The sequence below is a fragment of the Stegodyphus dumicola genome, chromosome 8 (genome assembly GCF_044657685.1).
Source record: "Stegodyphus dumicola isolate Sdum_Otavi_A_Nest chromosome 8, ASM4465768v1".
Classification (NCBI taxonomy): Eukaryota; Metazoa; Arthropoda; class Arachnida; order Araneae; family Eresidae; genus Stegodyphus; species Stegodyphus dumicola.
In genome coordinates, this window is record NC_140775.1 from 150,985,952 (window position 1) to 151,001,002 (window position 15,051).

General features: G+C 31.4%; 1 protein-coding gene across 1 annotated transcript in view; it reads right to left on the reverse strand.

Annotated features, from left to right (window-relative positions):
* LOC118189131 (ATP-dependent RNA helicase DDX54) overlaps positions 1 to 15,051 on the reverse strand; it is an 86,103-nt gene that overhangs the window by 60,446 nt on the left and 10,606 nt on the right. Inside the window, exons 2-4 of the mRNA XM_035359674.2 lie at positions 6,770 to 6,858; positions 6,204 to 6,274; positions 540 to 728 (exon numbers count right to left, since the gene is read on the reverse strand). Coding sequence (XP_035215565.1) covers positions 540 to 728; positions 6,204 to 6,274; positions 6,770 to 6,858 — 349 coding nt within the window. The remainder of the gene's footprint in view (positions 1 to 539; positions 729 to 6,203; positions 6,275 to 6,769; positions 6,859 to 15,051) is intronic.

A 15,051-nucleotide genomic window follows, 5' to 3' on the forward strand; every position in this document is an offset into this window, starting at 1 on the left:
ATAAATTTAATATATTTCCAAAGTCGTGTTTTCGATATCTTAAAAATGAAAATTAAATTTTCTCAATGAGTCCTGAAGAACAGGAGATAGGGAAGTGTCTCATTTTTTTAGGGAGAGTACATATATGGTAATACATAATTGTAGCATTCTATATACATAATTTTCCTTTAAATACTTTAATCCATACTTTTCTGCAACGTTTAAAGCACTACACACTTTTATAATTTTATCAAATAACATTTTTTGCAGTACCTTGCATTACTTACAATACTAACATAACATATTTTTACATTCCACACACACAAACAAAATTAACTTTTAACATAATCAATATTTTTAATGATGGCTGGAAATAAGGTGGAACGGAAAAAAACAGAATGTTTAATCAGATTACGTACTAACTTTCAACAGCTATATCTATATAAATTTCTTGAGACAAGATTTTACTAATTTGCTCAATATCAAATTATCTTACGACAGAAAATACCTAAATAAATAAAAATAAAATAACATAAATTATTATAAATAATTACACTCACTTCTTTTGTAAATTTCATGGTTTGCATAGCAAGTTCACGAGTGGGTGAGAAAATCAAAGCTCGTGCACCAGCTTTAGGAATTCTACACTTTAGTCGTTCAAGCATAGGTATAAGAAAAGCGGCTGTTTTTCCACTACCTGTTCGAGCCATAGCAACTACATTTTTCCCTTCCATAATTACAGGTATAGCCTGAGAGGGGGATAAAGAGAGAATATGAAATAACCTCAGTATAATTATGAAATTTCAAAAATCATACATCAGAAAATGCAATCACATTCAAAATGAAATCTAGCAAACTTAAATATTTGATACATATTTTTAATACACATACCAAATTTTTTACTGATTATTTAGGAATAAGTTTTCAGTAAGTTTTGTAACTTGTTCAATCTTAAAAATTAAAAGATTTAAAACTTTTAAAGTTTTAATATAAATAAGTATCACACAATTTTCCACCTCAAGATTCTATATTAGATATATATCAGTACCCATAATATTTTAATTGGCTTTATACACTGATGACTAACAATGCAATATATTGTAACAATCATAGATATCGCTCTTTTGTGTGCACCAGAAAGAAAGGTTTTGAAGTTTTGTAATAAGGTCTAAGACCCATTTTTAATTGAATAAGGGAAGTATTTTTTCTATAAGGAAAGTCTAAATACTAAAAGTCCAAAAGCAAATGCAGACCAGTTAAAGTGCTACTATGAACGTAGTGAACAGGGGGCTAAGAAGAAAGAAAAAAACAAGAAATTTATCCAAAAGTCAAAGAAAAGTATAAAGATCTCTCATATGTGGCGACTAAGCAAGTGATAAGCAACAACTGTTGGCAGTCAATGAATGAGGTTTACAAAATCGGGAAAATGTTAGTACCCAAGCCAGAATTTACACTGCAAACAACCAACTGATGCTGAACCAGGCCAATGGTTGAAGCTCCAAGCGAACCTACATATACAGTCAAAAGTTGTTAATCCGGACTCGTCGGGACTTTGCCGATTCCGGATTATCGATTTTTCAGGATTATAGATCATCAGTTTAAATCTGGTAAGATGGCATGCAGAAATTATAAAATTCAAAATATGAAACCGTAATTTATGAAATAAAGATCAATTATGATCTAAAGGGTATCAAAATTTACAAAAAAAAAAAGCTTAATATTTATTTGTTTACTTTATTAAACATTTCTTTCAATATAAGTTGTTTAAGTTGCTTCGTTTTTTTACGTGATAATGCATTCTCTTTAATTCCAATTTCTTGTTCAGTTACAAAGTTCCGCTGTTCAAGTCCTATAATTGCTGCGTCGAGAATACCGACTAATTTGTCAATCGAAATTTTTTCGTTTTCAATAACCTCTGTCACTTTCTTTGCTATCAGAAGCGAATTATATTGACGAGGAATTTGATTTAAATCATATCAAAGACGGAGTTCATCGAGATGAAATAATACATTTAGTAAGGAATTATAAGCCAAATAAAATAAAAACATCTGCCCTGAAGATAAGGATAGTGCTGACAGATCAACTTCCAATTGATAGCGTGCCCGCCACGGCGTTAAAGATAAACAAATTTTAGATAAACAAACGTTAAAGTTTAGATAAACAAAGGATATGCCTTTATCCATTTTTTGCAGCAATTCCACTTTTTGTTTAATGAACTTCGAAATATACTTTCGCTTTGTAAATCCTTTACATAATATATATCAGAAATTCTATTTGACATAATCGAAAGTTCAAGCTTACTTTTATAAAACTGCTCTAACAGTTTGCAAAAAATAATAAGCCGGATCCAATTCGAAGATTAAGGAACAATGCAATCTGCAACATTAACTGAAATAGATAATTAGATAATTTTAGCTTAGCTTAAACCGTCCGTTATACATTAAACGCACACTCGCAAACGTATTTTGTGCACGCGCACAAACATATTCGCAGCCGTAAAGGTCTTACATGCATAGAAAGTTTGTAGCTTTGAGGTCCGGATTATAGATCATTCCGGATTATGGGTGTCCGAATTAACGACTTTTGACTGTACCGGATTGTTAACAGAAATGCAAGCAACCAGAGCTGTACGAAGGAAAAGCTAAAAGAGGATAATGAGCTCAACTAAAAGTTGTTGGAAAATCTGCATTCCTCCTTTGTGGCTGGGCTGAGCCAAAAAAGGTAAAGTATATAATCTCGCAGCAGAATCCAAGAAATGGGGTGTGAAGACTGCATGTTTTCCTGATGTGTCTTATTGACATGGCCAACAACCGTGAGGTATTACAGCGTGATGTTGCAATTTTAAGGCATGGAAAATTGCAGTGGAAGACGACATTATAATAAGAATATAGCACATAACCCCAAATAACTTACTATGCCGCCAAGTACCTAGAACTGTCAAGTACACTCAACTCATGTACCCACTCAAGTACGCAGCGGGGGAGGGGGGGAAAGGAGGACTATTCTATATCTGCTGTTCTACTGGGCCGTTTGACGAAATTCAAATTACGTTTTTCATGTCTCGAAAGCACGACTTAAGATATATATTAGATTTATATATAGCGTTGTTCTAATATAGGTATTTTGACACAAAATCGGACTTTCTCTGAAATGACATGACAATTTGTTTCCATATTTCGATTCTACGACTCAAATTATGCCTAGATATTAAATTTTGTAAAATTTGGTATGAAATTTAAAAATTTATTTTGGCACATTTTTTTTTAGTTTATGCCAAGAATAATTCACTTGGTGAACTTCTTAATTTATAGCAATTTATTTTCCTTTCCTTTTTTTCATTGTAGATGAGCGGGGAAAAAAATCATCGTTCATACTTTCAAAGAATTTTAATAAAGTGTGTTAACCAGATTTGGAGTTATTATTGGTTATAACAAATATGCCAAATTCCAAAACATGCCAATGTGTAAACCCACCTATATCTTAAAAAATTTTGAATAAAAAAACTCTAATTTTTTGGGGAAAAAAAAAAAAAAAAAAAAAAAAAAAAAAAGGCAAATTTTATTTAGAATGAACCTAAATTTTGAAATGTGAAAGGAAGAATCAAATAAGTTTAATGAAAAAAGAGATATTTATAAACATATACGAAGTTCAGTTAACATGGAGGAGCTAAAATTTTGAGAGCTAGTCTTTTAAAAACTACTCGCACGATTTTTACAAAACTTGGAGATTTGGCATAATTTGAGTCGTAGAATCGAAATATGGAAAAAATTGACATGTCATTTCAGAAAACGTCCGATTTCATGTTAAATTACCTATATTAGAACAATGCTATATATAAATCTAATACATATCCCTAGTCATGCTTTCGAGACATGAAAAACGCAAGTTGAATTTCATCAATCGGCCCAGTAGAATGGGAGATATATAACTGTCTCTTTCTCACTTTTTTTTAAGCAGTGTATATTCATCATATGGTTTATTCTTCACACGTCATAGGTTGACATATCCTGCTCATTGGATTTGTTAAGCTCTAGAAAAGCACCAATTAAAGTTTATGTTTAACTTATAGCACGTATGCTCTTTTGGTAAGGAACCAGGTTTCACACTATGCCAAAACTCTCATTACCACCAAATTAAAATTCAACAAAAGTAAAAAATAGCAAAGTAAATTTAAGCAGTTAAAAGTTAGGCTCTTCAGCCAACACTAAGAGGCTGAATGAAAATTAAGCTGAGAACATTAGGTACACAGTCTTAAAAAATTATTAACAGTGAAGGATTTTATTAGTAAGCAGTTTGATGATACCGTGCACATTTTCTTATATTACAATGCGACACTATAGTGACATTGTGAATTAGAGAAAAGCAAAATATTAAAAAAGATGTGATGAAACTGTAAATGGCCAACTGAAAAGTACACATGCTAATATTTCTTCAGCAAACTATTCTTCCTTCCAGATTACTTACTGGAAGGTCATGAGATTATGATCTAAATTCTGATGGCATGAAATTTATCCTCTGTATATATTTTTTTATTTAGTTTTAGACATTTAACCTAATGCTTGTAAAACCTGACCCATGTTGTAGATCTGGAATTTAAAATCTTAGTAAGATTGTTAAAGTCCTTTGTTGTCATTATTTAAATTCTGGTAGGAAAGAGGTAAGGTTATTATTTCAAATTAACCAGTTATTATCATTTTGGTGTTTACTATAACTTCTCCTTCTCCTTACTGTATGCCTCACCAGAATGCAAATTAGTTGAGAATATTTAAGCTGAGGTTTTGGCATTTTCATGCTACATGGATTATTTCTGATAGCTCTAACAGTTGTAATTATTTGATAAACCTTCCTAACACTTTGATCTCAAACTTAGTGACAACTAGCTTCATATCTGTTAAGGTTTATGACTCAAGTAGATCAAGTGTAACCCTATAAAGTTTAAATGACAGTCAGGAAAATAATAATACTTGATAAATACTCTTAAAACAGAATCTGCTCAAAAAATATGGAAAGACAAAAAACATAAACAGAAATTAGTTTAAGCTGAAAGTCGCAGATGAAAGTAATTAAATCATGATAACTAATATACATGCACTTTAGTGATATATATTAGCACCAAATAATTCTTTAAGGATGAAAAATTTAGCTCAAAAACTGCCAATCAAGGAGAAAATGCATGCTACATTTTCAGCTCTTATTTTAACTGATACATTAATACACAAATAGCAAATTATATACGTTTCTCATTAACAAAACATTCTAGGCCAGCACTGAAAAGGTGTGCAATAATAACAACTACACACTGCAAACTACATCAAACACTGCAACTTATTATTTTTTGAATCAGATATATTTTATGTACAAGATTGATTTTTATCATTTGGCAGTTGCAAACACGGCTGTGGAGTCGGTAGGGAAACTGACCAACTCCTGGAATTTTAAAGACTCTGACTCCCTCATATATATATATATATATGTAAACATATACACATGGGTTACAGCTTATTTTTTTTTAATATAAAAGAAGTAATAGATGCTACAGGAAAAAAAAAAAAAATTATGGCATAGCAAATTATTTATGTTAATTAGCAATTATTATGAAATCGAAAACTGGCATTAATTATTTCTAAAAAACAATATAGCTTTGGCAAGATCTTCTTTGTTGGAGGGCCATAGATCCGATTTTTTAAACTTTAGAGCTGAGAAGAGTCTTTCTACACTAACTTGAGTAGAAGGAAGAGCTATTACTGTTAGGGCTACTTCTTTTAACTTTTCAGGATAGATTTCTATAAGTTCTAAAAGAGGTGCCTTGCAAGTGCAATCATATTTCTATATTTCTTTAAAGGCCGCATAGAAATATTGTTTGTATTTTTTTCATTTTTATATCTAACGGCTCTTGGTTCTTTATTTTCATTTGCTTTGCCCTAGCCTTGAATTTTGTTTTGATTTACCAAAATGAAAGAATACATACAGTCGTAAGAAAAAAGTAATTTCAAAAGCATATGCACAAGTAGTACATGCTACATGAAGATTAGCATATCTGTTTTCAGCCCTCTCCTATACACAAACAAATTTTGGTTAAAAAAATGAGATTTTAGTTTATTACTGTTTTGTAATTACATTTAAACCATTAAATAATGAATTCCCAATTGCCTTTATGGAAAATTTAGCACATTGCAATGCATACACTTTTCAGAAAATTCTTAATAAGAATAAAAATTTTTTACCTTTCTTTGGATAGGCGTAGGAACTTTATATCCCTTTTTCAAAACTGCACGTAGAACAGGATAACTAAGACCTAAATTGTAATACGAACATTTCAAATGAAGCCAAGACATTTAAGGTTCAAATACGCTATTTAATAATAGATAATAAAATAAAAAATGTTTTGTTATTCCTCAGAATGGTACACAATACACATATTGTAATTTAGAAATACTTTATAATTAAACAAACTTACAAATTTTAAAGTATTAAATATAGATTAAGTTTTAATTTAATGTGACGATTACTATGCTATTTGAAACAACATACATAACCAAGATTTCCAAACATATGTTAAAAATATTCTTATATATTTAGAATAACAATGCAGAAATAGCATATATATAGTGTTAAGTAAACTAATCATTATACATAAATTATGTTTTTGAAATACTAGAAAAATGTTTTTTTTTTAAACTGCAGTTATTCTTTAAGTGATTTAAAGTTTTCAAATGGCTAAAATAGGAATAATAACAAAATCAGTATACTTAATTAAATATTTAGAAAATGTGAATGGAAAATAAGTTACCCATTGACTGGAATCCTCCAGACTTTTTTTTAGGTTTAGCATTCTGCTGAGGAATAATAGAAGAAATGTCAATTTTATCATCATCATCCCTATAAAAAGAATTCATAAAATTTGAATTAAAGTACAGTAAATCATCCATTCTTAAAACAATATTATTAAATATACATATTACTTGAGGAGTAAAGATTAGGTTCTTCATGAAAAAATTTTAAAAACAATCATTGTTATATATGTAGTAGATCTGAAAGGTTGTGGTAATTCAGTTATGAAACTTGGATTAGTTTAAATTGCACAAATAAAAAAAGATTAAAAATTGCAGTTAAAAATTAAAAAATAAAAGTTAAAAATTGCAAAAATAAAAAAGGGGGGAGAGTAGATTTACTTATACTGTTTTCATAATAGTTTATGACTTTTATTAATATGCTTAGAAATAATATGTTTACATAGAAAGTGCATGACTTGCTCAAATTCAGCATTACACACCATCTTACCTTGAAATAACCCTTTATCGAAGCCTAGCTTGCATACTTGCAAGAAAATCAAACTTAAACATATAAACTTTGAGTTATTATAATATTGCAAATGTAATTTGTAATTATAATATTGTAATTTGCAATTATAATATTGCAAATGTAATTTGCAGGGCCATGGATGGAGTCAGTAAAATGACCAACTCCCTCATATATATATGTAAACATACACACATGTGTTACAACTTATTTGTTTAAATATAAAAGAAGATAGTAGATTATTTATATTAATTAGCATTTATTATGAAATGGAAAATCTGGCATTAGTAATTTCTAAGAAACAGTATAGCTTTGGCAAGATCTTTGTTAAAGGACCATAGCTCCGATTTGATAAATTTCAGAGCTGAATATAGTCTTTCCATACTAACTTCATTAGGAGGAAGCTTGTTAGAACTACTTCCTTTAACTTTTCGAGATAGATTTCAGTTAAGTTCTAAAAGAGGTGGTGTTTCGCAAGAGTGATTGTATTTCTTTATTTCTTCAAGGGCTGTGTAGAAATCTGGTTTTTATTTATTTTTTATTTTTATATCTAAAGTCTCTTGGTTCTTTATTTTCATCTGCATTGCCTCAGTTTTTTCAATATTATCCAAATATTTCTCAAAATCTAATTCATCAATGGAAGAGGATGATAGAGACTTAGTTGCAATATATGCAGCAAGTCTGTCTTGATTCAAATACTCCAGTTGTTCTGAGAATAATTTCACTTAGTGAAAGTTCATAGATGGCTTATTTTGCCTTTTTAATTTGTTCATCATCCAACAAATTTCAATGTTTTGGATCTACATATATTGAACACAGCAAGATCTCATTGTCCAGCAAACTAGTTTCTCTTTTCTTCATTGAGCAAATGATTCCTTCTGCAATAAGCCGTCCCATTTTAGAAAGTACAAACATCGCATTTTTCCATTCTCGCAGAAACAAGCCTCCTTTTTATTCTTCAGAATGCAGCTCTTTTTTTGTGGTTATATACGTTGTAGAAAGAAGAATTTCCAGTTCTATAAAATCATTCCACAATATTTCTGTTAATGAAATATTAGAGTTATCTACACTTCTAAAAAAAGATCTAATTCTAACAATCTCTTTATCATCAATTATGTACTTCCCTATCACGTTGCTTCGTGAATAATTGCTCGTTTTCCTGCTCGCAACCTAAGAATGGCATTACTTTTAGGAGTCCTTGCTGCTATTGCTGCTTGCCTAAACAATGAGATATGTAGCATGAGTACCAATGCGATTTGTAGCATTTGATGCTACAAATTTAATTTTGTAGCCACAGGCTCCTTTTTCTCATTGTGAACTATGCTACATCTATGAGCTGAAGAAGTTGTTAGAACCAAGCCTTAGTTGCTATCTTTCTTTTCATAGTCTGTCACTGTAAGAGTGGCAACCATCTGATCTTTGTTGTAGTTCTACAGATTTTAAAAATAAATATAATGCTTTGGAATATTAGATGTAAAGTTATTTTATCTTAAGTTTATTACGAGAAAGGAGAACCCCTACTTCTTCCAAATCTCAAACAATTTGGTGACGGTGGACAATATCAGTAAAACAATTCAAGATAATTTTATTGTTTTTATCGAATTTTATTTTACTCGACTTTATTGAACTTATTTTTATTGAAATTGAATCATTAATCGAGAAATGAAAACCTATCAGAGTATTTTTTACGAAAACAATTAATGCTATTTTGCAGGAATTAGAAAAGGAAATTCCTGATGAAAAAATCTGTGAAAACGAAACTTGTTACTTTAGAGCGTGCTTATCTGTTGAACTTAATGCATTTGATTCTCATTCGGAATTTTCTTCAAATAATTTGAAAGTGGATGGGTGAAAATTGAAGAATACAAAGAAAAATTAGATTTAATACAAGTAGAAATAGAATTATTCTTCAATCGGCAAATAACACAGTCTATTGGCAGTGTGCTGCCAAATTCGAACAAACTGAAACTGAAATAACCTAAAATAGAGTTAAAACAATCGTGGCGAAATTAAAGATTGGTCACCATTTTGGGAAAATTTCGACAAGTACATGAAGATAAGATGCATTATCTCATTCAAGCGATTGTATGAGACCACGTAATATTGTAAACAGCTTCCCTGCAACTGCTGAAAATTATGAAAAAGTTATAGAAAGCTTAAGAAATAGGTTCCGCAGAGAAGAATTTTTGGTAGAATTCTATATTTGGGAATTATTAAGTCTGATTATTAAAAATGTTACTGATCAAAAGGGAAAATGCAGCATATCAGAATTGTATGACAAGTTAGAGTCATATTTATGTTCGTTGGAGTCAATAGGGATGACAAGTGACAAATACGCTGCAATGTTGTTTCCGTTCATTGAATCTTGCATTCCAGAGGAAATTTTACGAGTTTGGATTAGAAATTATGCATCAATAATCACAGCAGAAAATTTTCACTTTAAGAAATTGAAACAATTATTTTTTTTTAAAAATGCATTGGAAGGAGAGCATAGAATTTCTTTGGAGAAAGCTGGATTTAAATTAATTGATTCAGGTGAGAAGAAAAAAAGTAGAAGAGATAAAAAGTATCAGGGCGAACATTTCATGCCTACAGAGAATGATTTATTCTCAGGCCATAATAAAGCAACCAATTATAGTGAAAAAAATTCTTGCATATTTTGTGAGAAAATTCAAGAAAGCCGAGATTGCTTTGTTGCTCAGAAGATGACTCTGAGAAAAAGAATGATGAAATTAAGAAAAAGATCTTCTGCCTAAAAATTGGACACAGGGCCAAACAATGCAAGACAAATGCATGATGTTTGATATGCTTGAAAAGACATTGGGGCGTCATGTGTCTTATTTGCCCACCAATCAAAAGAGCAATGATATTAAAAAGAATAAAGAAGAGGAAACACAAAACATATAACTTGCACCAATTTCCTAGAAGAAAAATGTCTTCAAACACTAATTAGTTAATATCGGCGCAAACAAAAGGCAGAAGGCAGTAAGGGCACTTACTGACACAGAATCGCAATGTTTATACATATTAAAGGAGACTTCTGTAGACATAGGGTGCCACACAATTGGATCTGAATATTTAATTAACCCCTTGAGTACGGATTTATTTGAGAAAATATTTGCATGTGGAACGGATATAATTTTTTGTTGCGATTTATCAATAGTTACTTCACTATCAGGAGTATAAAGGTAACAAAATTTATTATTTAGGTAATGCACTATATTTCTAATCTTTCTTATTCTGTCATTTTTATTTTCCTTTCATTATCCGTAAAACGTAGAAAGCTTGAAATATCAAAAAACCTATCACATGGCATAGTGCTGGCAAAAATTAGAGTACTTATTGCATATCTTTTTGACCAATACATATGCATTTTTGGCTTCTTCATTTGCGACATCAAGATGCATAATGCAATATAAGCTATCATTTCATCAGAACTTACAGGAAACCACCTTTGGGCTTTTTTTTATTACACAACCTTCTTTTTCTCTCACTTGTCTGGCATATCTACTCGTTTCTTCTACTATAGTGTCCCAAAAATCTTCATTCAAGACTTCTTTCAAAACATCTAAAGGTGTAGGATTACCACCTAGTCTACGCAGGCTCAAAAGATTAATTCCAGATATTTCAGAAAAACTTTTTATATCGGCTACATTTTCTTCTTCTTCCCAAATCCATTCCTCTGATACTGGTTCCCGAGAAGATTCACTATCACTGCTCGATAGACGTCTTGTGCGTCTTCGAAACCTTGGTTTTATATTGCAATTGTCATCATTTGCTAATTCAATATCATCTTCATCGGACTAAAATGCAGTATGTTTCTTTTAGGAGCAGCGAATTCGAATGAAGAAGCAGAATACTTTATTGCAATATCAACTGACAGTGAATGGTAAGTGCTAACTTTGACTTATAAGGGTGGGAAGAAACAGAACTGAGCAGTGAAAAATTTACAATGGGCAATCCATTAAAAGTACTTGGTCTTCTGCGAGATAAATATGAAGATTCTTTGTTTTGTGACATCCCTAATATCGACTTGATTGATCTCTCAGTGACAAGAAACACACTATCAATTGTATAGAGAGTTTTTGACCCAACAGGTTTCACCTGCTCTTTTTACACTCCTTCCAAAGTTATACTGAAAAAGAGCTGGGATGCAGAGCTACCGGAAGATATCAAAAGAAAATTCTTGAAGTGGGTCAAAGAATTACCCTTGTTATCATCTGTGAAAATTCCTAGACTAGTTTTACTAGCAGAAGGACAATCTTTTAGTTTACATACATTTGCTGATGCTTCACAGAGATCTTATGCAAGTGCAGTATATTTGAGAAGTCAAAGTAAAGAAGAAAAAGTCAAAGTGACTATTGCAAGCCAAAGCACGAGTAGCTGCCTTGAAAAAAGTAAGTATACCTTGAATTGCTTGCTTGTCTTAGTGGAGTGTGATCAGCCTCATTTGTCAAGAAGAACCTTAAGGTCAAAATTTCAAAGGAGTATTACTGGACTGATATTTCAACAGCACTATTCTGGATACAGAACGTAGAAGTTTGGAGCAACAGAGTTTCAGAAATTAGAATCCTATCAGAATGTGAAAATTGGCACTATTTACCAGGTGCAGAAAACCCAGCTGATATGCCTTTAAAAGGATGTTCTCTGAAGAAACTCAATGAATCAAGATGGTGGGAGGGCCCACCTTGGTTGGCATTGCTGGAAGAAGAATGGCCTCATTCTATCCCAATCGATAATAAAGGGGTTAATACTGAAAGACATAAAGCAGTTATAGTTTTGTTAAGCAATGTTAGTGATATGTCTTCACAATTCTTTGGCTATTTTTCAAAGTATAAGGAAATACTGAGAATGATTGGGTGGCTACACAGATTCATAGAATACCTGAAAGAGGAAACAGAAGCAGGAGAGTTAAAAGTTTAAGAATTGACAAGAGCTGAGAAATCTATTGTGAAGATTATTTAACATGATTCTTTTTCACATGATATTAAGAAGCTGAAGTCAATAAGTGCGTTCAAAGACGCTGAAGGCATTTTACATGTGAAGTCTAAGCTGACTGAAAGGAAAGACCATGAACATTTTATTTATCTGATGTTATTTCCGAAGAATCATAAGATTGTGGAGAAACTGATAATTGATAAACATCTATCTATGTCTCATGCAGGAATTCACATAATGATGTCAACACTTAGAGAGACTTTTGGATCCTGAAAAGCAGAGCTATGATTTGAAAGGTTTTAGATGCATGTGTCAGGTGCAGGAGACATGGAAGTAAATGACTACAGACTGTGCCTGCTACTCTACCAGAAAATAGAGTTAGAGATGACTGTGTTTTCGAGATTGTCAACATTGATTTAACTGGCCCATTAAATTTGAAGGATAAAAGAAAAGCTTGGATTTTACTTTTCACCTGTGCTGTTTATTGCCCCCAGAGGGAGCCCATCAATAATTTATAGCGACAAGGGAAGCCATTTTGTCAGATCCAATAATCTCTTGAGATCTATTAAATGGAATACCATCAAGATAGAAGCCGCCACAAACAAGATTGACTGGAAGTTCAGTCCCCCTGCAGCACCATGGTGGGATGGCTTGTGGGAACGACTTGTTCAAATGATTAAGAAGCTTTTGCATCAAGTCCTAGGCCAGTCGTGTCAGAATTATGAAGAATTGATGAGTGTGCTAAGCGACTACAAAGCAACTGTGAATACCAGACCATTCACTTATGTGTCAGAGGACTCTGATGATCTTATCCCTTCGACACCAACCTTGTTTTTAGAGGAAATTCCAGTCTTTGGAGTTTCTGACTTGGATCACCTTAATAAAGTTGATATCAACAAGAGACTGAGACATCTACTGGATTTATGAGAGCTTTTGAGAAAGAGATTTAGAAATAAATATCTCAGCCTGCTAGTGAAACGTTAATTTACAGTGCCGATTTCTCAACAGATAAAAATCAGGAACACAGTTCTTATTGAACGTGATGACAAATGCAAGGTGCTGTGGCCTCTAGCAAAAGTGATTGAGCTATATCCAGGAAAAGACGGTAACATTCAAGTAGTTCATGTCAAAACCATGTGTGGAGAATTAGTTTGACCAATCCAGAGAATATTCCCTCTCGAAATGCCTTCATCTTTGGAGTCATACGAGGCAAATGAAACTGAGACGCAGAGTGAAGACAATTTAGTTTTAAGCTACAGATTTATCAAAGGACATTAAGACTGTCGTGACTAGAATTGGATGACAAATTAAAAGTCCATCTACATTTCTAACCTGAGGGCTACTTGAGTTATTTTAGAGTAGAAATTTAAGAACTTGATTTCTTTTTGTTGCCTTGATATTTTTGTGGACAGTATTTTTTATATTTTGTTTTGATTGATTATGTATATGTAATCAATTAAAAGGTGGGACTATTGTTAGAACAAAGCCTCAGTTGTTATATTTATTTTGATAGTTTGTCACTGTAAGAGTGGCAATCATCTGATCTTTGTTGTAGTTCTATAGATTTAAAAAATAAATATGATACTTTGGGATATTAGATGTAAAGTCACTTTATTTTATTAGGAGAAAGGAGAATGGTCAGTTCTTGCAAATCTCGAGCAGAAGTAACTAAATGAATCAGTTTAATGAATAATAGCAAACATCACACCCATCCTCCTCTCTTATATTTATTTATTAATATGTCGATCAAAAGGAAAAATAACTAAACATTATTAATGTATATAGTCCATAAATAAAAATAATAACTCAGTTTGTCATTAAACTTTTTCAATTCACTTGAATTTTATTTCAAATTCAAACTGTCCAATAAAAACAAGTCAAAGTCGGCATGCTTTTAGCGACTCCAGCTTCAACTCCTTACATCCAAAAATTCTGCCTAACTCCAATTCAGACTCTACAGCATTGGTAATTTGTTAATAAATATTTTTCAAAACTGTAAAAATTACATACATATGAATCTGCATAAAATAGTTTTCTAATTTTTTTTTTTGGTATCATTCCCTTCAAACCTTCTTAATAAATATTTTGGTAGTCTCCTGCTATCAGGACTGTGTATTTGTGTATACATACATATGTGTATTTGTGTGTACACACACACAAATACACATATGCATGTATATTGATTATATTATCTCGCAAGATTAATTTTAGTAGAAATATCTTAAAAGAGTGAATCCATACTTAGCAAGTTCAATTTCGAAAAATGTTAAAAATTTTAACGGGGACTTGAATTAAATCATGAATAACAAAATTTCAATTGTAAAAAGAAATAAATTAAAAGCAAGTAATTAAATTAAATGCAAGTAATCACTGCCACTGATCGGAAATTAGTTGACTTTTCAAGGGGAACAAACCAACTCCCGTTCAATGAACAATAATTAAGAAATAAATACGAAGGTGTTCATCCTTTACTCGAGCAATAAGGCAATGCCAAACCGGCAATTCAAGCTAGGCCAAACATTTCCGTGAATAGAACAATAATTAAGAAATAAGAATAATTATTTCTTAATTATTGTTAATTGAATGGGAGTTGGTTTGTTCCCCTTGAAAAGTCAACTAATTTCCGATTAATGGCAATGATTACTTGCATTTAATTTATTTCTTTTTACAATTGAAATTTTGTTATTCATGATTTAATTTAAGTCCCCATTAAACATTTTTAGAAATTGAACTTACTAAGTATGGATTCACACTTTTAAGACAATTCTACTAAAATTAATCTTGGGAGATAATATAATCAATATTCTTTAGTACATAAATTATTATTTACTTTGC